This window comes from Colossoma macropomum, unplaced genomic scaffold (assembly GCF_904425465.1).
Source record: "Colossoma macropomum unplaced genomic scaffold, Colossoma_macropomum, whole genome shotgun sequence".
Taxonomy (NCBI): Eukaryota; Metazoa; Chordata; class Actinopteri; order Characiformes; family Serrasalmidae; genus Colossoma; species Colossoma macropomum.
In genome coordinates, this window is record NW_023494803.1 from 14,991,924 (window position 1) to 15,016,212 (window position 24,289).

Consider the following 24,289-nt stretch of genomic DNA (forward strand, 5'->3'; position numbering starts at 1 on the left):
ACTTGTAGGTAATGTTAGCCAAAGTTGTGGGAATGTTGCCTGCTAGCCGGGAGAGCGCTTGCTTTCCTGTAAAACTGGTACATACTTTAGAAAATGAACTGGGTTTGAAAACAGCATGATGTTCTTCAGAGATGTTAGCTGTCAAAGTGTACTATCTGCATTTCATAAAAGGTGGTTTTAGTCAGTGGCCTAATTGCATTTCCTCAGTCAGCCAGTCTTTTCTTTTCTTTTCTTTTTCTTTTTGAACAATAAGTTTTGCCCCACCACTTTTGGAGGTGTCGCGCCACACCTTTGCGAACATTCATGTCTAAACCTTAGAAAAAAATGAGGTCCAACGTTTCACATTACACCTTAACATCACTACCTTCAGTGATATCTTGACATTGAGAGGGGTTTGGTAGAAAGGCAGCCTCAAGGGAAACCAGTGTGAACCAAATTTGACTGTAACATTCTACTTCTGTCGTTTCAATTCATATCTGTAATGTATACATTCTTCAACCGTATAGCGCCACACTTTGGTTAAAAAGCGTTACATTTTGGCGTACCCGGCTGGCGGAAGTGACGCGGGTAGGAGCTTTTGTCTGTTTGTTTTTCTCCGAGGTTTCAGTCTCCACCTTGTTGACCAACGTTAGCGCAACAAATCACATTTTATTATCGCATCATCCCAAAGGTACTCGACCCAATTCTTTTTTTGTCGTTTTTTTTACAGCGATTTCGTGTGCTATGGCACGCTCTCGTAGCTGTCTTGCTAACCGTAGCCAGGTGGTGCACACAGCCTGGCAGTGTTTATTTTTAGCAACAGTCGCGACTAACGAATGTTAGCCGCTCCGGCTAGCCATTAGCGTGTTAGCTCGCTCTCATCATCTTCAGGATTCTGACAGGTAATCTGATCTTCACCATGGATATCGACTCTAAGTGTCCTCGTAATTTCTAACATCTGGTTGAAGTTGTAGCGTTGTAAGGTTCAGTGGCTAGGCCGAGCCGTGATCTTGCTACCAAGTTGAAGAAGCAGATGCTTTCGGGGTTCGGAGCTTTCTGGGTTTTGCTGTGTTGCTAGTAGTTTAAACTGTTATTTACGGGATCATAGCCGTGCGATCGCGTTTACTAGGCTCTAACAAACAGCAAAGCATCGCGAGGTTCTAGACTGAATGTGTCACAGGTTGGTTAGAAACAAATGAGTTATTAGCAGAGAGAAGTTAAGATATCTGCGTGCCACGAACGTAACTCTGTGTGTGAGATGGTCTTCCCTACTTTCATGTCTTTATTTAGTAATTTCCTCTTTACAGAAAGACCTGACTGGTTTATACAATGGAACTACCAACATATTCTGTATTACAAACTTTTTGCGTAAATGATTTTAGAATGAGATCTCTTGGCCAATGTAAGCATGCTACTGGGTCGCTTTCATCTACTAGCAACGATATTAAATATGTATCTTTAGCCAAAAGTCAAGTTCTTCCAGCTGGAAAAGAGGAAAGGGGTATCTCATAGAGCAGTCCTCACATTTGATTATCCTGCTCTGGGAAATACCCCACAGGAATAAGTAATGTCTTTCTCACAGAATGCCACAGGGATTAATTCCTATAATAATCAGTGAAACTATAACAATATTTGTATACAGAAACACAATCAATCTGTCAATTCAATTCTTCTTTCAAGCTGGAAATAGATTGGAAAAGTTATAGAAATGTATATATTCACTAAAAACATTAGTTATGTATACATTCGCTACAAAAATCTATATACTGCATATTTGAATGACCGTGGTGAAAGACATACCTCTGCTTTTGTTTTGCATTTGTAGTGAGATTGGCAGCACTGTAGAGTTAAAAACCAGAGACATCTCTATGGAGTTACTTTTCTGCCAGAATTTTCAAATAAAATAATAAAATCCACAAGCAAAATGTTAAGTATGCAAAAATCCAAAATATAGTGCAAATACAAATAATGAGAGTTAAATTAAACTTTTCTATTTTTAAACAAAACTTTTAAACTTTTTTGCTACTCCTTTTCACTAATATTAAATACATTTATCTCTAATTTTAGCAGTCTTTGCTTCATTTTTTTCTGTCTGAAACAAAAATATTAGCAAAATCAGTAAATAGAAAAAATGAAAGCAAAGACCGGCAAAGTAGGTAATACAATAATATTGAAATTTTGCTTGTGTATTTTATGTTATTATAAACGATTATAAACAAACGAAGCACAAAAGTAACTCCAAAAACACCTGCTGCTAATTTAATTTATATTTTTTTGTCATCTTTGATGTGTATATCATGAGTATTTGAGGATTAAAGGCTCTGCTGCCTAATAATGGGGTGTGCTTTATGTGGAGAACTCACTGATGTGAGTGACATATTCAGTGCATCATGGATTTCAAGATGTTGCAGCAACCCTACCCTGAATCACCTACCTTGCCATGCTTGCAGTTGTTTTGGTTAAGTTGCATGGGGCATCATGTTTAAATTTATTTTGTATCATGACTCTTTAGTGTAGTTTTTACCCTAGTTGAATTACACTTAACCGACACAAAAAGGTGGATATGTCTGCCATTTAATCTGCATTTCTCTGTTAATCACATGATATTGTGCTTTTGTTGTAGCTGTTTGACATGTAATCTGACAAAGTAGAAAATTTGTAGATCTTTAATTAGTCTGTCTCACAAACTACATTTTTGAACAAGAAAACACATGAATGAAAATAAGTCACAGTCATTTTTTTATCATTACTTCGATCAGTAATAACCACTTGAGGATTTGAACTAGCCTCTTAGTGAGCTTGCATTCTCACTTGGGGGAAAAAAAGCACAGTGTATCCAGCAAAATAGAAACCTTTGTGCATCTTTTACACAGTGATAGAAACACAAAGTACACATTTTCTCACTGATATATTTCACTCTAGCATGGACAGGGCACGTGGCATAACTCCTCTGGTGGCAGATTTAAACAAATTTGAAGGGTTATTGCCAAATTTTCAGACTAGTGAGACACTCCATTCAATAAGGTTAATAAAATCCTTTGGGGGGAAAAAAAAATGCACAGTTGCCACACTTTTATGGTGAAGCATAACTAGTAAACTAACTAGTAGATCAACTTTGGTGTAAGCTCTGTTTTAACCTGCATATAAACACAGTCACGAAAGTAACTTTTTATCATTTAAGAAATATTGCTAAAACTAGACATTTTCTGTCTCAGAATGATGTAGAGAAACTTGTTAATTCATTTGTTACAAGCAGAATTGATTACTGTAATGTCTTCTTACTGGGCTTATTAAGAAAATAATACATCCTCTACAACTCAGCATGGATCGTAACAAAAGCAAAGTAGAGCAGTTATCAGTCACGTATTAAAAGAACTACACTGATTGTCTTGTCTTTTTTCTTTATTGTTATTATTATTAATAGTAGTAGTAGTAGTAGTGTATGGATAATGTCAAAGTTTGAGCTTTTTTGAATGTGAAATTACGCTGGTGATGCAGTTTTTTTCCCCCTTAGATCTGCTAGACACAAACACCCACCAACATGTTTCGGTTGGAGTAGCTTTGTGGTTAATAATATAAAACATAAAATTTAATAATGATGATTAATAAAAGTAATGTATAATAATTTTAGTGGCTGATGTTTTCGTTATTGGAATTTTAGCCCCTAAAAATTTGTATTGGACACACATTTTTCACATCAGTCAGGCCCTAGGTTGAAGCAGACCTATTTTGCATGGTTGAAAGAACAAGATTGAAAGCTAAGAGATGTAAAACTGCAAACCTTTCTACGCAATGTTTTACTCATGACATGAGAAGCACAAGTCTCATATTCTCTCAAATTCTGTATCATAGATTAGGTATTGCCCAGGGACAGTTACAGAATAGGGGTATTAGTTTATGAATTGTGTCTACAGTCACAGGCAACATAAGGCCGATATTTACAGATGAGATGCTACAAGATGTAGTTTGTTTTTGCGGGTAACATGTTGTGTAAAAAAGTGTTTATTAATTTATTAATGAAATAAATAATAATGTTGTATGTGTCTCTCTTAAAAGATGGATCAGCAGTCCCAGTCCTATATGTTTGCCAGTCTGACACGACCCCATTCAGAGCAGCTGCTGCAAGGCCTACAGCTGTTGCGGCAAGACCATGAGCTGTGCGACATTGTGCTGCGAGTGGGAGATGTCAAGATCCATGCCCACAAAGTGGTCCTGGCCAGCATCAGCCCATACTTCAAGGCTATGTTCACTGGCAATCTTTCTGAGAAGGAGACTTCAGAGGTTGAGTTCCAGTGCATTGATGAATCTGCGCTACAGGTGACAGAGTTTGGTTCTGTCCACTATTTTCAGTTTGCAAAAAACAGGTTAATACCTGGTTAAAGCTGTCTTAATCAGTCATTACCCAGATATACATATTAAACTAGCCCTAATTTTCAAAATAACTTGATGACAAGCTATGTTATTTCAATTTTTCATAGTTCAGCAGTTTTCTGTATCTTTTTCAGGCCATTGTGGAATATGCCTACACAGGAACAGTTTTTATTTCACAGGAAACAGTGGAATCTCTTCTTCCAGCTGCCAACCTCCTCCAGGTCAAACTGGTGTTGAAAGAGTGCTGCAGCTTCTTGGAGAGTCAGCTGGATGCTGGGAACTGTATTGGCATTTCCCGTTTTGCAGAAATGTATGGCTGCCACGATCTCTGTCTGGCAGCCACTAAATTCATCTGTCAAAACTTTGAGGAGGTCTGTCAGACAGAGGAGTTTTTCGAGCTGACTAGGGAAGAGCTGGACGAGATAGTTTCCAATGACTGCTTAAAGGTGGTCACAGAAGAGACGGTCTTCTATGCCCTGGAGTCATGGATTAAATATGATCTGACAGAGAGGCAGCAGTACCTGGCTCAGCTCCTCCACTGTGTGCGACTACCGTTGCTCAGTGTTAAATTTCTGACCCGCCTCTATGAGGCTAACCACCTTGTCCGTGATGACCATGCCTGCAAGCACCTTCTCAATGAGGCCCTCAAATACCACTTCATGCCTGAGCACCGGCTTTCGTACCAGACAGTGCTGTCTACAAGACCACGCTGTGCCCCCAAGGTCCTTCTTGCGGTGGGAGGCAAAGCTGGGCTCTTCGCCACTTTGGAAAGGTAACAGTGGAGCCATTGCGTTTCATATATATGTATGTGTGTGTGTGTGTGTATGTGTGTATATAAAGTGTGCTTTATGTGTTAGTCCAATGTTGAGTTAGACCTTCAGGCAGGAGGTCCATCCAAACATGTGGCATATTTAGCATATTGCATATAGCTAGATTTTTGTCGTGTGTGTGTGTGTGTACATATATATATATATATATATATATATATATATATATATATATATATATATATATATATATATATATATATATATAATATCAGATATGTGTGTGTGTGTGTGTGTATATATATATATATATATATATATATATATATTTATATATTAATCGTAAACAATGAATGCTTGCTTTGTGTAAATTGTAATAATAATAATAATATGTAGTAAAGTTAAAGTAAATGTAGTAAAGTTAACACGATTATCTAATTAATACAGTAACTATTAAATTAATTAGAAAATTCGACATTTCAAATGTTTCTGTTTTCCTAAAACTTGTCTTTTGCCATGGCCAGGCATGGAAAGATTACTGAAAATCTCTACTTGGGGGAAAAAAACTGTAGTGATCATTTTCTGGAGTACAGTTAATTAATGAAAGCAGTAGTTGCCTAACATATTACATGAGAAAAATATGTGAAGTCCTGAGACTGATTACAATATGCTCTGCTAGTGCACTTTCAAGCATCTTTTTGAGTAGACAGAGAGAGAGAGAGAGCACACAGGCTGTGATGCAGTGATGAACTGAAAAAACAAAAAGTCTCTTATAATCTTAAGATGTATCATCTGCGAGGTGAGATCAAGTGGCAAATATATTTTTGCTAATTCATATAAGTAAGTTACATTCCAGATGCGGCATCTTTAGGGTTTTTTTCTACAATCAGATTTAGGTATGGATAACGTTAGGATTTGATCAATACTAATATTGATACTGCTTAACGATACCGATTCTTAGTGATACTCTTACTGATTGCCTTCTGTAATTCAGTGCAAAAAAATAAAGGCATGGCATGGAAAGATGTGAAAAAACTCAAGATGTGAAAAGGCTATGTTCACTACAGTTGAAAATATTAACAACCATAAGCAATACAAAGTCAGATACCCTGTTTGTCACAACAGCTCACACTCAAGTTTAAAGTTGCGCTGCCCAGCAGTGAGCAATTTATGCTAGCTACTGACTTTTCATTCAGTACAGACTAAGCTTAATATTACTACTCCCCATCCCAAAAAAAGCTGATTTTAGCTGTCAAAATATCCTATTTTTTTTACTGCTGGAAACATTTTCTGGTAAGGACCTTTAGACTATTAAACTATGAATTTAAGGTGTAAGCTGTAAATTTAAGGTAGTAAATTTAAGGTGGCATTGAAATTAACGTGACAGTAAATTTATGGTGCCCCTTGTTTTAAACTAACCTTTATGGTCTGAACATGACAAACACTCATCAAACAGTGGAACATTTTACAAATCTGTCATGGGAGAGTGGGAGAAAGTGTCTGATTAGCTGTTTTTACCAGCTGGAAAAGCACGGCTATTTTTGTAGTAGGCATAATTTAAGAAAGAAAACAGATTATTTTTAGCTGATGACGAGCGCTCGGCTACCCCATTACAAATGACATCACAGTATTTAGACACCAGCTAGCGACGACTGGATTTCTCTATTCAATTGTAATAGTTTATATCAACACCAGACAAACAGAGTCCTCCTTTTAGGTACGTTTAAACTGAAAGCGGTGCTTTTGTGTCTTGTCTGATCTACAGTATCATCAATTCTCCGTTTTTGTGGAGTGACGAAGCGCTGCTTCAAGTTAGCCAGCTGCTAAAAACAGCTAGCCTGGAAAGATAGCTTAGTGCTCTCCCGCTCTCCAATGCCTCACAGCTTCCTCAGTTTGCTTTCGTTTAAATCGGGACTGTAACTCACATGAACTCACTTCTTTCTTTCACTTTCATTGCTTGGAAATGCACTAAACTTAAATATGACTGTCCGAGCACTGTAACAGCGCTGTAGTTGTGAGGATTGTGATTTAACGCTGCTAAAGCTGGTTAGGATGTAACTTACAGAAAGAGGTGAGTTCACTGTAGGACAGTACAGTTACACCACTGACCTCATCACTCACACTCGGTCACAGGAGAGCAGATCGCCGGTCGCTCCACTCAAACAGGGAATGTGTAACTCCGTGTTTCAGCCGTTGCTAAAGACTCATCTTACTTGTGGCCCCCTCCCTCTCTAAATCATGTTGAAAAACTCGGAAGTGCGCCCTCTCCTGGCGACAGCAGAGTAGTGTCGCTTTCCTTGCAGCAGAAAACGCCACCAAGGCTTTCGCTAGAATGCAGAAGTGTAAGAATGGAGTATTATATCGAACATTTATCGAACATGTCGTATCGCTCTATCGAGGAAAAGTTATATCGCAATAATTATCGTTATATCGCCCAGCCCTAATATATATATATATATATATATATATATATATATATATATATATATATGAGAGTGGCATTGTATTTGAGGTATCAGTAAATTTAAAGTGCCATTGTATTTATAAGGTGGCAGTTTAAGGTAACACCTAGCAACACCTCCAACACATTTTAACATTTTATAATGTAATTAGCTGGCTTTATCAAGGCAACTTAGTTTGTTCACAAACCAGGAACAAAGTCTCAAAAGAGGAACTCATCCTCCTCTGGTCAACATGGTAGCAAAACAATAACATGAGCAATATAAACAGAGAATAAAGTTTTACCATTACTATAAACTATTAAATTATAGAAAAGGGGAAAAGCAGTTGAATCATTAAATGGTTCACATCTCTGCATGCAGAAGTATCATCAGGCGGATCAATAGCATGAAGGTGAGGTTTGCACAGCATTGTACAGCAGGAAGCTCCATGGTAGTCAAACTGGTCCAGAAGGCAGTAGGCACCCGAACAATGCAGATGAAGCAACAGCATCGGACCACACAGGATGGACAGTTGTTCAGCTCAAAGAAACACAGAGTTAGTTCTGTTAAGAGAAACAGATAACCGTATACAGTTTGTATACAGAGTCCAGCACAGACTCCACCAGGTCTAGCTATTATAGCCTAACTAAAAGGGAGAGCCAGAAGATAACAGAGACATGAGGGCACGCTGAGATGTCAGCAACCCTCCACTCCATCAGCAAACTTGAGTGAACGTATGAGAGCAGCAGGATGACAGTGCCAGCACTCCAAGTTTACCATAATACTCCGTCCATGAACCCCCAGATTTGCATTTTTTATCTAATGAGAAAAAGTAATTACCAAAGGCTTGACTAAACACTTTTAGCCTAGACTTAAAGACTGAGGGTGTGTCCCAAACACTGACTGTAAGATTACTCCTAAGCTGTGGGGCTTTATATGAAAAAGCTCCAGCCCCTGATGTAACTTTATTAATTCTAGGTACTAATTATAGGTAGGCATAATGGTTCATAATAAGAGAAGTTCACTCAGGTACTCAGGGTCAAGGCCATTTAGAGCTTTATATGTCAGTAAAAGCATTTTACTGTTCTTGTGAGGACTCTGGCTGCAGCGTTCTGGACTAACTGAAGCTTGTTAAGGCTTTTGCTGGAACATCTGGACAGCAGGGCATAACAGTAATCCAGCCCTAAGATCCTCTAGAGACTCTAATTTGGCAATAATGCACAGATGGAGAAAAAGCTATCGTAGTAACATGGTTACATGTGTTTCGAAGGACAGACTGGGATCGATCGTGACACCAGGGTTTTTTTTTTTTTATAGATGTGTAATGTCCCATAGATTTTATGTGTTTTGTACTTTACACTTGTAAATTGGCACCACCTACTGGCAATGTTCTATATGTGGCCTAAGTAATGTGACTTGTCCTTGGTTGATGATGTCATCAGTGTGAGCCTGGTTCATGCAGTTATCAGTGGAAGCATGGCTTCCCTCTGTTTCATCTTTAACCATTTGCATTTTGGCTTTGTTGGTGTGTAAAAAGTTTCTTCCACTGTTTATTTCTCTCTGTTGATAAGCATTCATGAATTTGTGTAGATTTAAAAGTGGATTTAGTAGATTGATTTGTTAATTCCTCTTGTGCCTACTATGCATATCCAAAATTCTCCCTTGCTAATCCATTTCACTGATACCATTAAAATTTTTCTATTGATGTTATCATGTACAATGCTTGTATTTGATATCTACTCAGCTGAGTCAGCTGAGGCCTCACTGGATATATTACGCCTTAAGAGAAAAGCAGCAGCTGCTTTAGCTAAAGCAGAAGCCTTAGAAGCTGCAGCTGAGCAAGAAAACGAGGATGTCCTCAGCAAAGTCCACCTATTGTCTGATGCTCAAAGAACAATAGGTGGACTGATGTACAAAGGAATATGTACATGGACATACTGCACACGAAAGTAGCATAACCATGCCTGTGCTTGAGGGTCCTTTCTTTCATAGTGTTCATCTTGCTGGTTCAGTGCCCCAGTACAAACCCACAATTACCATTCAGCACCAAACTGATGAACAAGGTAATGAGTATGAAGAGAGTAGCAGTCTCCAGCAGGATCCAAAACCTCTCACAAGAACACTAGGCCCAGATGTCAAGAAGACATTTCCAAGTATGTGTCAAGACACAAATGGACACATCTTTCCCCAGGTTAGACACAAGGATGTCCATTCACCCAAATTACCACAAACAACATCCCTAACAATGCCATTTGGAGTCCATTTGGTGTCTACAACAATGGCAGCACTCACAGACAGATGACTAGTGATCCACAAAATTATTACAACACTGCTCAGGGGTATACGGGTCATACCAACTTCACTCAGGGGAGAGTGTCAGACTTTGTGAGATTCATTGCTAGACGTGAGCTTGTTTCTACTGGGCTTATGCAGTTCAATGATCGTCCAGAGAATTATAGAGCATGGAGAGGTATTGATAAATGCTATCAGAGATCTTAATCTCTCAGCTAGTGAAGAGATGGATTTGCTTGTGAAATGGCTAGGCAGTGAGTCAGCAGATCACGCAAAAAGGATAAGAGCTGTGCATATCAATCATCCTCAACAAGGACTCAAAGTTATATGGGATAGACTCAATGAATGTTATGGTTCAGCAGAGGTTACAGAGAGCTCCTTGTTTAAGAGGTTAGAGAATGTTCCAAAGATCTCAAACAAGGACAACCATAGGTTAAGGGAGCTTGGAGACCTTCTCCTGGAACTTCAAGCAGCAGAAGCTGATGGTGATCTGCCCGGTCTTACATACCTTGACACACCCCATGGTATCAACCCAGTGGTGCAGAAGTTGCCGTTTTATCTGCAGGAAAAATGGCTCACACTTGGTTCCAAATACAATAAGGAGCATAACTTGTCTTATCCTCCATTCAGCTACCTTGTGGAATTTGTATGTCATCAAGCAAAAATGCGCAATGACCCAAGCTTTAGTCTCCTGACAGTCCAAGAAGGATCATTAGGGCAGAACATGATCATCGAAGGCTTGTTGCTGTTCACAAGACAGAAATTCCTTCTAATAGTTCGCCTGTTGAATCAAAATCCAAGAGGAAAATAGATCCAGCAAAGCACTGTCTCCTGCACAACAAACCTCACCCTTTGCCTAAATGCTGTGGGTTCAGGGAAAAACCTATTGAAGAAAGAAAGGCATTTCTAAAGCTACAAGGAATTACAAGTGCTGCAGATCCTTAGTGCACATGGCAAAGAACTGTGGCAATGACGTCAAGTGTGTGGAATGTGGAAGTGACACTCACGTTTCGGCACTTCACCCAGCACCTTCTCCATGGTCCTCCAAGTCAGAATCTCCAGAGCACGGTGGGGAGGAAGCTGCCAGCCCTGTAGCCCTGTGTCTTCAGCATGTACAAAGATCTGTGGAACGGGCATCTCAGGAAGCTCATGCTCAAAAATCTGCCTTGTCAAAGTGTATCCAGCAGGCCATCCAGGAAAGGCAGAATGACTATATGCTGTATTAGATGACCAGAGTAACAGGTCAGAGTTTTTTGACCTTTTCGATGTTATAGGCTACAGCTCTCCGTATTTCCTTAAGACATGTGCTGGAATATTAGAGACAGAAGGCAGACGAGCATGTGACTTTCAGAATCAATTGATGGTAGCATCACTCTCCCTTTGCCAACCCTGATCGAATGTAATGAGATTCCTCATAATCGTCTAGAGATTCCCACACCAGAAGTGGCACTTAAATACTCCCACTTGAAATACCTGGCTATTATGCTTCTGCTGGGCAGAGATGGAAACATTCTCTACAAGAATTATAATGCCTACAGATCCCGAGGTCATACTCTAGCCAAGTTCAGAGAGCTCTGCGTTTTCTCGGATGCTTCAGAGAAGGCAATAGCTGCTGTAGCATATCTTAAGGTTGTGAACAAAGATGGAAATTGCCACACAGGATTTGTCTCAGGCAAAGCAAGACTGGCCCCGCATCCAGAACAGACCATACCCCGCTTGGAGCTTTGTGCGGCAGTAATGGCAGTAAACGTGGCTGAAACCATCACCTCTGAAATAGACGTCAAGATTGATGCAGTCACCTTCTACAACGATAGTAAGGTCGTTCTCTGGTACATTTACAACGAGAAAAGGAGATTTTATGTCTATGTTAATAATAGAGTTCAGAGGATCAGAAGAAGCGCACTTCCAGAGCAGTGGTGTTATGTGCACACCGAGCATAACCCTGCAGACATTGCAACACAGCCAATACCCACAGTCCATCTGAAGGATACCATCTGGTTTACTGGTCCCAAGTTTCTCAGGCAGATGAGCCTTCTGCTAAGGAGACGTTTGAACTTGTGGAACCAGCACAAGATTCACAGATATGGCCACAAGTGACGTTTGATATCTACTCAACTGAGTCATTAGTCATTTCAGTTCTGTTGTACTCAGTTATGTTTCCAGACTTAAAATGTTACAGAGAATTGTGTTGATTTTTCTCTCAGTTTTACCCTACTCCAAGTGCCTTCAGTAAACAGAGATATACTGGAATCTCTCGTCGAGCTAAGCAGAGCACTTCGGTTCAGGACAGATCAGATCCTGATGCAACTGAGTAACTATTAAGTTTAAATGTTAAATTGGACAGTTTATTTCTAGCAGCTTTTGGTCCAAGACGAGGAACCTCTGTTTTGCCTGAGTTGTGTTTAAGGAAGTTATTGGACATCCACTATTTTATATCTTTTACACAGTCATTAATCTTGAAGAGTAATGAGTAACAAGAGATGGTTTACAGTTTTCACTAGCGCTGTCTTTGTACTATAATGAGGTTTAAATCCACACTGAATTTTTTTTACATATGTGATTCCTATGCATATAGGAACTGTGCTATGATCTGGGATCAAAATCAGGTTTCTTAATCAGATGTCTAATTACTACTAGTTTGTTTTTGATGTATAGCCAAGGCTGAGAGAGGGGTTTATTATTGACAAAAGAGGCTTGGTTATTTTTGGCAAAATTGTTAGATTTGGATCTGCAAACTTGTGAGAATTGGATCTGCAAGCAAAAGATTTTGAGGAGGAAATCATTCTAACTAGCTCATTTTGTTGAAGTAAGGTAAACGATTGCAGTCTCTCTGATTTCTTTCAATTTTATTACTGAAGAAATTCATAAAATCATTGCTGCTGTAGGCTGATGTCATCTGGGCTTCAGTAGCTGTTTGGTTCTTAATCAGTTTAGAAATCTAGAGTAGAGCGATAACTATCTTCTAAGCACTCTGTCATAATGTGTAATTCGGTAGGTTCAGATGGACAGCTGATAGGAGCTGACATCTGTGAGGTTTCTGATAAAGCTCCTAACCTTGGAGGATTTTATAGTTTGCTTAACATGAGAGCATGGCAAAGAACATGTATTACGACTTAAGCAAGAGGTGTGGTTGCAATAATGAGTTGACCCTTTTATTTTCAGTAAAAACCAATAGAGTCACTTCCGGTTAGGAATGCGCTCCGAGTAGACGTGCGTTGGCACCGCTTCCGTAGCTACACAATAATATACTTTATACCTTTGCGGCAACAGAGTTATTATTTTGTTAAAATTCCCCAACGCCTTTCTTATTTGGATTAGTGTTAGTCTGATGTTGCGCAATTTGAGAGAGAGAAGCCTATTTAAAACCGCACCTACCACTGCTCGCTCGCAGACAACTCTGGAGCAGTCGCTAATTGCGGGGGCTAACACAGGGCGACATGCTAAGGACTCAACTGGCTCTCGAGCCCATGCAGCAGACAGCCCCTCCCATGACACGGTTGCACCCTTAGAGAGGCCTAACTCACCGGCAGTTAACATCATGGCTGACTCAGCTGACACTCCGCCTTGGTTCCTGCCAGCGCTCGAAAGCTTGAAAAGTTCTTTGCTCTAATCTCATTCGGGGAGCATTAAGGCCCTGGAAGCCTCTGCCTCAGATCATAGCAATAGGATTGTTCAACTGGAAAATCAGTGTAGATCACAGTGTAGAAAACTCCGCACTGCTTGACAAGCTCGATGACATCGAGAACCGCTCCCGTCGCTCAAATTTGAGAGCCATTGGTATCCCGGAGAAGATGGAGGGTGCAGATTCAACACACTTCATGACGGAACTACTGTTGGAGGCATTCGGCTCGGACTTCTTCCAGCATCGGCCCATCCTGGAAAGGGCGCACCGGCGCGGCGGTACAGACTCCAACAAGTCGAGGCCCTTCATTATGCTCTTTCACTCGTTTCAGGGCAAGGAACGCGTCCTTAGGAGGAGCAGGAACGGTGTGAGTTTTCAAGGTCACAACATCAGATTTTTCCAGGACTATAGCGCGGACCTCTCTCGGCGACGGGCTGCCTTTTGCACGGTCAAGGCCGCGCTATATAAAGAAGGGGTCGGGTTCAGTATGCTCTACCCGGCTCGACTACGTGTTGTTTCCAAAGATGGTTTCAAGTTTTTTGAAACTCCGGAAGAGGCCCAGGCCTTTCTCTGAAAGATCATTGCAATCGCTGAGCCACTCTTATGTGTCCTGAGGTAAAGCAGCTTCATGGTGCTTAATACCAGTGACATAGTTTTGTTTATATATTTCACGCTCTGTTAACCAGTTAACTAGTAAGAGTTTACATACATGTGGCTACGACTAAAGTTTTCTTAACGCACAAGCTGCATTGTATATGTGAAGAAGGTGTATTTCTCTAGTTTTGCCTACATATTGTATACATATAGTGACTAGGCTTGCCCTTTCTGATAACTTGGTACCGAAGGACAAATAGAAAATGCACAAACATAAAGGCGAACACATATAAATAGTTAGCTTATGTAGTTAGTAAATATATGTGGAGATTTAATCAAGACAGGATCTCAGGGGGTTTTCTTCCCTTTTTTTTTTATTTATTTATTTATTTTTTTAAACCCCCCACTTTCTGTTGTCGCTGGGTACATTCTCCCGTTGTATAGGAATATGTGTTGGCGTTAGTGGGGGCGGCGGTGTATTTAAAAGTACATGTGCTTGACGTGTTCTAGGCCAGTCTGTTGGAGGAGTGTTCACTGGAAGTACATTCAAAGTGGGTTTGACTGTTTAGAGGGCTGTTGTTCCCTCTTAGGGTTGGGGTGTGTTGCTGTTTTGTGTGTGTGTTTTTTTTTTTTTGCCCCCACTTTTTCCATTCCCCGCTCCCCCAATGTCACTTGCTCTTTCTTCTCGAGGTCGCTATGCTAACTTTTGCACAAAGATCTCAGATTCTATTAGTTTTTTCTTACACACTAACAAAACTGATTCCGTTTCTAATTCAGTGCTATGGGAGACACTCAAAGCTGTTATTCGTGGTGAAATCATCTCCTACACCTCTTATATTAAGAATACCAACAAGGAAAAGTTGGACGAGCTTTCTAGTTCCATATTATCTTTGGATGGTCAGATTTCTTCCTGTCCCACTCCAGAATTGATTAAAAAGTGGCTTGACCTACAAGCAGAATTCAGTTTGCTTTCTACACAATATGCCGAAGCTTTTATTTTACGTTCTCAAGGTTTTCTTTATGAGTATGGGGATAAAAGCGGACGATTACTAGCGCATCAGTTAAGGAGACAGGCTGCATCTAGAGTAATACACCAAATTAGGGACACTGAATTTATTGACTCATTCTAAAGATATTAACAAGGTTTTTAAAAATTACTACTCTTCGTTATATACTTCAGATGGCCCAGTTAATACTACTGCTATGCACTTATTTGTAGATAAACTAGCACTCCCGGTTTTAGACCCCATATTGGCTGTAGAGTTGGATCGTCCATTTACCTTAAGGGAAATTTCTGAAGCTATTAGATCCATAAGTAGTGGTAAATCCCCAGGACCAGATGGGTTTGGAATAGAGTTCTTCAAGAAATTTGACAACCGTCACCTCTCTTGCTGGAGGTATTTAACGAGTCCCTGAGAAGAGGTTCTTTGCCCCCTTCTCTGACACAGGCTAATATCTCACTTATTGTTAAAAAAGATAAAGGTCCTACGTTTTGTAGCTCATATCGTCCCATCAGTTTGCTTTGTAACGAGGACAAAATCCTAGCTAAGATTCTGGCCAAACGCATTGAGACTGTCCTCCCATCTATTATATCAGAGGACCAAACAGGATTTATCAAAGGGAGGCACTTATTCTCTAATATTCGTAGACTTTTAAATATATTATATACGTCTGATAACCTGATAAAGCTGTTGTTTCACTAGATGCAGAGAAGGCCTTCGACCGTATAGAATGGGACTATTTATTTTTAGTTCTTAATAAATTTGGGTTTGGAAATACATTGATTTCCTGGATTAAGTTGCTCTATACTGCACCATTTAGCTCGTGTCCATACAAACTCTGCATATTCTGATTATTTTTCTTTACATAGAGGTACACGCCAGGGATGCCCCTTATCTCCTTTGCTTTTCGCTATGGCCATAGAACCTCTTTCAATGGCTCTTAAATCAGCTCCTGGTATACAAGGAGTCACTCGGTACGGAATTGAAAATAGGGTCTCCCTCTATGCGGGCGATCTCTTGATATATGTAACTCACTCCCTCTCTGCCATTCCTGTTATTAATTCCATTTTAGTAGAATTTGGCTCATATTCGGGCTACAAGCTAAATTCTTCCAAAAGCGAATTTTACCCAATTAATGCTGCTGCTTCTATAATTACACAAATGGAAATCCCTTTTAGGCTTGTGCCTGATGGATTTAAATATTTGTTAATATTACTCGTAAAATATCACTCATTCAGGATGCTAATTTTTCCCCTCTACTTACTAAAATGTGCGGTGGAGTAGTATCCCCCTCTCTCTAGCAGGTAGGGTACAGTGCATTAAGATGACTGTCCTTCCTTTTTATTTCAATGTCTTCCTATTTTTCTTCCCAAGTCCTTCTTTGTTTCTATAGATAAGGCTGTCACTGGCTTTATTTGGGGTGGTCGTGTCCCCCGTATCAGGAAAGGAATTCTTCAGTGTCGCCGTTCTTTTGGTGGCTTGGCCCTCCCTAATTTTATGTATTACTATTTCGCAGCCAACATACAAAAAATTGCCTTTTGGTTTAAATACCCAGAGGCTGTATGGTGTATCATGGAATCCCTCTCCTGTCACTCATCCTCTACTCGTGCCTTGGTCTATTCCTCTCTCCCCATATTCCCTTCTCATTTCTCCTCCAATCTGTTAGTAGCGTCTACTCTAAAGATCTGGACCCAGTTTCACAGAATGTTTCACTTTACAGAGGCGTCTGCCTTGAGTCCAAGATGTAAAAATAATTTATTTAAGCCCGCAACCCTGGACTCCAGATTTACAAGTTGGGAGGGGAGAGGTATTACCACCTTTAGGGATTTCTTTGATGACACATTTAGCTGCCTAGAACAGACCTTTTCCGATTTTTCCAAGTTCGAATCCCTTTTTCCCATGTTTCTGGAATGCCCCCCAACTCTTCCTTGGAAGGACTTTTTTACTGTGCAAACCGAGGGAAGGCTTATTTCAATTTTTATAATAAGATTTTGTCTTTTAATAAGGCAAAGATTTCTGAGGCCAGGGTTAAATGGGAGGCTGGGTCTTAGGTTGGAGGAGAGATTGTGGACTGAAGCTTTAGCTAGAGTTAACTCGTCATCCTCTTGCGCAAGACTAAACATAATGCAGCTGAAGGTTGTCCATAGAGCTCATCTGTGCAATGCTAAACTAGCACAAATCTATCCCGAGGTTAAGCCAACGTGCCCTCGCTGTGACGAAGATCCGACGACTCTCTTTCATATGTTTTGGTCTTGCCGCAAACTGTGGAGACTTTGGGACTTTCTATACTCTACTCTTTCTACTGTCTTTAATAAACATCTGAGTCTCTGCCCTTTACTAGCTATTTTTAGTATTTACATCGACACTACCCAGTTGAATTCCCAAGAAATAGACTCTATTGCCTTTGCTCTGTTACTAGCAAGGCGTAGAATTCTTATCGGCTGGAAGTCTCGCTCTCCTCCCTCTCATTCCCTTTGGCTGAGAGATGTTGTTTTCTTTTTGCACCTCGAGAAGATCAAGTTTAGTTTGAGGGGTTCTGTGGATAGCTTTTATAGATGCTGGTCACCTTTCATCACCTTTTTCAGGTCCGTTCCGCAGCTTCCTGCAGAGGACCTGGGTAATTCCCCCTCTTGAATGCACTATAACGCCAATCTCCCAACCGCTCCCCCCCAACCCTTTGGGCCCTTTTTTTTTTATTATTATTATTTTTTTTAATTATGTTATTTATTTATGTTAATCACTTATATAGTCATGCTATTTTATTTGCGTATTGACTCATGCTTATATGGTCTGATGTTGTAATTGTTGTTTTAGTACTTTGGTGTGTATATGTTTTTCCTTTGAATTTGTGTTGTAAGACGTTTAAAAAGCAATTAAAAAAACAAAACAAAAAAAAACAATAGAGTCTAAGATAGATGCAAATACCTTACCAAAGGTGCTGTAAAAATTATTAGATGAATAGAACAAACTTCTTGAGATTTTGTGAAATTTTGTTTTATTTGTGGAACAGACTAAAATTGGGTGGAGGCCACTGACTGTCCTGCACTGATGGCAATCTGAGAAACTATGAACTATGCTACAGGAAGAGAGAGCAGTACCCTCCTGCAAGGAGTGGATGCCGTGCCAGCTCAAAAGACCAGGCTTGCCCTTAAAAGTAGACCAGTTATCTACAAAGCTCACATTGTTTTCTGACTTGCTCACTTGAAATGAGTTATGAAGACAGTAAAGTTAGTCTCAACAACCTTGTTAGCAAAATAACGGAATTCAGAAAAAACAACCACAAGCAACTAAACTATATAATGGTGGAAATAAGTTGAACAAAGATTAGACGAAGTCATGGCATGCATTGAAGGAGCAATGACATATATACGGAGGAGGTGGTCACAAAAATGCTAAAGCTACAAGAACAGCTTAGCTCGTGGCTAACAAATCAAGTAGGCCATTCCACACGGTAGAATGCAAGAGTCTACAGTGTGCCTGAGGGTTCTGAAGACAACACCACCATGGAGGCTTTCCTTGAGGGATTACTGAAATTCCAGTTGGATACTGACTCCTCCACTGACATGCAAATGGAGAGAGCGCGCACTGGGCGCTATCCTTAAGATGAATGGATGAGTTGAAACCCAGGTCTATTGTGGCAAAGTTCATGACTAGCAAAATAAAAGAAGAGATTACAAGGCTTGCTTGGGCTAAGAAGAGCTTCACATGGCAAGATCGTAGAATAAATATCAACCATGACTTTGCTCTAGACGTCCTAATGGAGCGTAGGTTTAAACTGATTTTCCCATCAAGACTGAGAGTGTACTACAGCAAGGGAATGAAAGAATACATATACGGACATGCTGGTCATCGAAACACCACAGTCTCTTCTGGAACAAGTTCAAAAGCTGCAGTGGCAGACTGTAAGCAGAAAGACTATACATGTTGGTAAATGAGAGGTTGCAAGCTACAAAGAGCAACTCCTTCAGGTGACTTTCTTCAGACTTGAAGGACTGTACTTAATCGTAGTGACTTTGGTGGCATTTGATAATTGGAAAATTCTAAAAATGTTGCGACGTGGAAGTGGTCATGTCGTTTTTTTGTTTGTGTTGTTTTCTCTTTTTTTGGGTTTACAAACATTGTAGAGGGTCCTTTCAATTCATGGTACACTTTTGAGATACAAATTGAACAGTACTGTTAAAGCATCAAGGCAGGGAAGTACATTAGACAAAATTAGAATAAGATCATTCAACGTGAATGGAATTCTCAATCTATTTGAACGCACTAAAATTCTTACAGCTGAAAAAAAGACCAAGCTCATATAGCCTTTTTACACAAAGTGTACCTCTCTGAGGTGGAATATGCAAAATTAAATAGGTAAGGGTTCAAGTGTTTGTTTTCTTCAGCATACAGATCGGGTAACAAACCTGTTGCAATCTTGATTAATAAAAACTGTCTCTGTAACTAAAGACATTGATGGCAGATTTACAACAGGTTTCTCACAAGTTGAACCAGGTTACTTGGTCCTTTTTGAAATAGATAAACAGAGGACCCCATATTCTATCAAACTGCTCTAACTGGTCATTGTTTAAAAATCGCAGCTTCTCCAAATGCAATACGTTAATTAGTTCCTTTATCCACATTTCATATGTTGGTACTGACTCTTGTTTTCACATTTGTAGTATATATGGCTCAAAGTGGATTAGGTATCCAGTCCCTTCTAAATGCTTCTGACAGGCAATTAAATATACTGCCCCAAAATGTCTATAGCTTGCTACATGCCCATAATGAATGTATCTGTGTACCTTCCATTGTATTTCATTTGTTACATAAAGGTGAAATATTTGGAAAACCCTAGTGAAGCTTAGTTTTACAGAGGAATAATTCTATGCAGGCTTTTAAACTGGAATAATTATGTCTTACGTATACTTATGTATATTCTTCAGACAGACCTCCCATACATCATTTTCTATTTCCATTCCTAACTCGTCTTCCCACAGAAGCTTAATTAACTCTGTACTAGTGTTCATGTGTCTTAATAATATTTGATAAAAATTGGAGACTGTCCTTTGGTCCAGAGGATTAAATCGGTTGATTTCTTCAAGTGTATTTTGTGTGTATGTGGTCTGAGATGTGACCTGGCAAAATCCCGGACTTGTAAATACCTAAAGAAGTGTGAGACAGGAAGTTTGTACATTCTTTGAAGTTCCGCAAAATGATGCAAACTTAGCATCTATATGTAAGTCTCTAATACATTTTATCCCACTTTCTTTCCATTGAATGAACACAATATCATTTAAAGCAGGGGGAAAGGCATGGTTTCCACATATGGGGCTATCCAGGTATGTATCTGGGCTATCTATATGTGCTTTGATCTGCTTCCATATCTTAAGAGCACTGCTTATGATAAAATGCCCATCGTATAATGATGTACTCACTTTATTAGGTAAGTATGGCAGCAAGTGTGGTTTTATTGCAGAGAGACCTTTCTATTGACAACCATGCAGGACAGTTAGCTGTAAAGTCTGCCGGGCCTTGTTTCCACCATGAGAAAATATTTAAGTTTGCTACCCAATAGTACAGTTTAAAATTAGGTAGACCAAAACCACCTTCTGCCTTTAGTTTACATCAATGTTTTTTAGATATCCTTGGTATTTTATAATTCCAAAAGAATGATGTTATCAGCGAGTCTAATTGTTTGAACAAACTGAGTGGGATAAAACATGGGATGGTCTGAAAAACATACAAAAACCATGGGAGCACCATCCTCTTAACTACATTAATTCTTCCAGCCAATGACATGGGTAAAGCCTTCAATAGTCATTATTTTGTTTTAATTGCTCTATTTTTCCCTCCCAATTTACCTTTAGCAGGTCTCCTGAATTTTTTGTCACCCTTACACCAAGATATGTGAAATCGCGGTAAGCTATTTTAAATGGGGTAGACTGTAAAAACTGCACATTCACATTTTAATGGGCATCAATTCACTTTTTTCCCAATTAATTGTAAATCCAGAGAATGATCCAAAAGTATTTATCAGCAAAAGAAGTGGAGCAATGGACACTGAAGGGTTGGAGACATCCAGCAATATATCGTCAGCATACAGAGATACACTATATTGCCAAAAGTATTCACTGACCCATCCAAATCATTGAATTCAGGTGTTCCAATCACTTCCATGGCCACAAGTGTATAAAACCAAGCACCTACGCATGCAGACTGCTTCTACAAACATTTGTGGAAGAATGGGTCGCTCTCAGGAGCTCAGAGAAATCCAGCGTGGTACTGTGATAGGATGCCACCTGTGCAACAAATCCAGTCATGAAATTTCCTCGCTACTAAATATTCCACAGTCAGTGGTATTATAACAAAGTAGAAGCGATTGGGAATGACAGCAACTCAGCCACGAGGTGGTAGGTCACGTAAAATGACAGAGCGGGGTTAGCGGATGCTGAGGCGCATAGTGCGCAGAGCTTGGCAACTTTCTGCTGAGTCAATCGCTACAGAGCTCCAAACTTCATGTGGCCTTCAGATTTGCTCAGGAACAGTGCGTAGAGAGCTTCATGGTATGGGTTTCCATGGCCGAGCAGCTGCACCCAAGCCTTACATCACTAAGCGCAATGCAAAGCGTTGAATGCAGTGGTGTAAAGCACGCCGCCACTGAACTCTAGAACAGTGGAGACATGTTCTCTAGAGTGACAAATCACGCTTCTCTGTCTGGCAGTCAGATACACGAGTCTGGGTTTGGCGGTTGCCAGGAGAACAGTACTTGTCTGACTGCATTGTGCCAAGTGTAACGTTTGGTGGAGGGAGGATTATGGTGTGGGGTTGTTTTTCAGGAGTTGGGCTTGGCCCCTTAGTTCAAGTGAGAGGAACTCTTAATGCTTCAGCACACCAAGAGATTTTTCATGCTCCCAACTTTGTGGGAACAGTTTGGGGATGGCCCCTTCCTGTTCCAACATGACTGTGCACAAGTGCACAAAGCAAGGTCCATAACAACATGGATGAGCGAGTTTGGTGTGGAAGAACTTGACTGGCCTGCACCCCGATAGAACATCTTTGGGATGAATTAGAGTGGAGACTGCGAGCCAGGCCTTCTCGTCCAACATCAGTGTCTGACCTCACAAATGCGCTTCTGGAAGAATGGTCAGAAATTCCCATAAACGCACTCCTAAACCTTGTGGAAAGCCTTCCCAGAAGAGTTGAAGCGGTTATAGCTGCAAAGGGTGGGCCGACTTCATATTAAACCCTATGGATTAAGAATGGGCTGTCACTCAACTTCATATGTGTGTGAAGGCAGACGACCGAGTACTTTTGGCAGTCTAGTGTATATATTGCAGACTTCTCTTCATCTTGATGGGCATTATTTCTGTATGCTGACTTATGCTTATAGCAAGTGGCTCTATAAGAATCACAAACAAATATGGGGAAAGACAACAGCCTTGACGAGTTCCTCTGAATACTGAAAAAGGAGAAGAAATATTTTGATTGGAAATAACTGATGCTGTTGGTTGTTTATACATAATTTGTATCCACTGCAGGAAAATAGGTCCAAACCCAAATTTCTCTAAGACATACATCATATATGGCCACTCAATCTGATCAAAAGCACGTTGTGCATCGAGAGAAATGATAACAGCTTCCGTCTCATGCTTGGCGTAGAGAATGTTAAACAGGCAACGGAGATTGAAGAAGGTGCGTCTACCCGGCATGAAACCTGACTGGTCAGGATGTACAATTGAGCCTATGTGATCTTTTAACCTATTCGCAAGTAATTTCCCTAGCAGTTGGTCTCTATAGGTAATAAGGAAATAGGTCAATAGGATGAGATTAATAAAGGTTTCCGACCTGGGTTTGCGATCAGAGCAATATTGGCTCTGTACAATGTTGGAGGAAGATTAGCTGTTTCCAATGAATGCCGAAACATGCGAAGTAGTAATGGACAAACTTCTTTGCTATATTTTTTATAAAATTGTAAATCCATCTGGACCTGGGGCTTTATTGTTTCAAAATGAAAAAATGGCTGCATATATCTCCTCCAGCATTATGTCTGCATCTAAAAAATCTAGACCCTTCACTCAGTTTTGGAACACTAAACTAAGAGAAAAAACTGTTTGTGTCACTTAGCCCACCTTTGCACTGTGATTTATACATTTCTGTGTAAAAATCAGCAAAACGCTGATTTACTGCTAAGTCAAGATAGAGCCATTGCTCGATTTTATGCGATGTATGGCTCATGCAGATTGGGTTTTCCTCAACTGGTGGGCTAATAGTTTGTGAGGTTTGTCACGTATTTCGAAGTCTTTTTGTTTGACCTGTTGAAGAAATTTAAGAACATCTTTAGAGATAATCTGATTATATTCTTATTTTAGTTTCATTATATTATTCAGTATGCTAGTTTTTTTAGTTGCTCTGTATGTTTCTTCTAATTTAGTTAATTTGTCATTAATTTCCTTTAATTTGGCCTTTACTTGTTTTCTTTGGAGGAGATTAACTTTGAGTCTAGAAGAAAATAATCTATCCTAGAGTAGGATTTATGGACAGGGGAAAAGAAGGGGTAGTGTCTGTCTGATGGACGAAGCAGTCTCCATATATCTACTGTGTTTAAGCTATCCATATATTTGCTCAACACTGTATCTTGATTTTGATGTATGAATTTGGCTTGGTTGTCTGTCTAATACAGGGTCAAGGACACAGTTAAAATCTCCACCAATAACTACATTACTCTGTGATAAATCAGGAATTACAGCAGATAATTTCTGGAAGAATGCTGGGTCGTCAAAATTCGGACCATAAATGTTGACGGTCGTAACAGGTGTCAAGTTAATAGTCCCACACACTATAACGTATCTACCATTCTGGTCTGTAATAGTTTCCTTGTGTCTAAAAGGGGTGTTTTTGTTTATGATTATAGCCACTCCTCTTGCCTTCATGCTGAAATTTGACTGATATACATATGATGCCCGGGTTGGACAAAGCATCCTATGTGCTGTTTTTTTAATATGTGTTTCTTGGAGAAAACATGTGTCTGGTTTTAAGAATTTTAAATGTGAATAAACTTGGCCTCGTTTTACTGGGCTGTTCAAACCCCATACATTCCAGCTTACAAATCTTGCGAGCCTACTGCCATACTTGGCGTGCTGGCTATGTAATGTATGAGTATTTCCTGCCATGCAATCGTAAAGACACCTTTAACTGTACAACTAAACCTCGTTAACCCAAGAACAAATACGAGAACATTTT

At 39.8% G+C, this 24,289-nt stretch overlaps 1 protein-coding gene across 3 annotated transcripts in view; it reads left to right on the forward strand.

Moving 5' to 3' along the window:
• The first annotated feature begins 564 nt into the window (after positions 1–564).
• LOC118823365 (kelch-like protein 28) overlaps positions 565–24,289 on the forward strand; it is a 48,712-nt gene continuing 24,987 nt past the window's right edge. For 2 of the 3 annotated variants that reach the window (XM_036592911.1, XM_036592913.1), the window contains exons 1-3: positions 570–881; positions 4,036–4,296; positions 4,485–5,122. In XM_036592911.1, the coding sequence (XP_036448804.1) occupies positions 4,036–4,296; positions 4,485–5,122 (899 nt within the window). In that variant the 5' untranslated portion in view covers positions 570–881. Of the gene's footprint in view, positions 882–4,035; positions 4,297–4,484; positions 5,123–24,289 lie in introns of all 3 variants that reach the window. The other variant, XM_036592912.1, reaches the window with a different exon arrangement.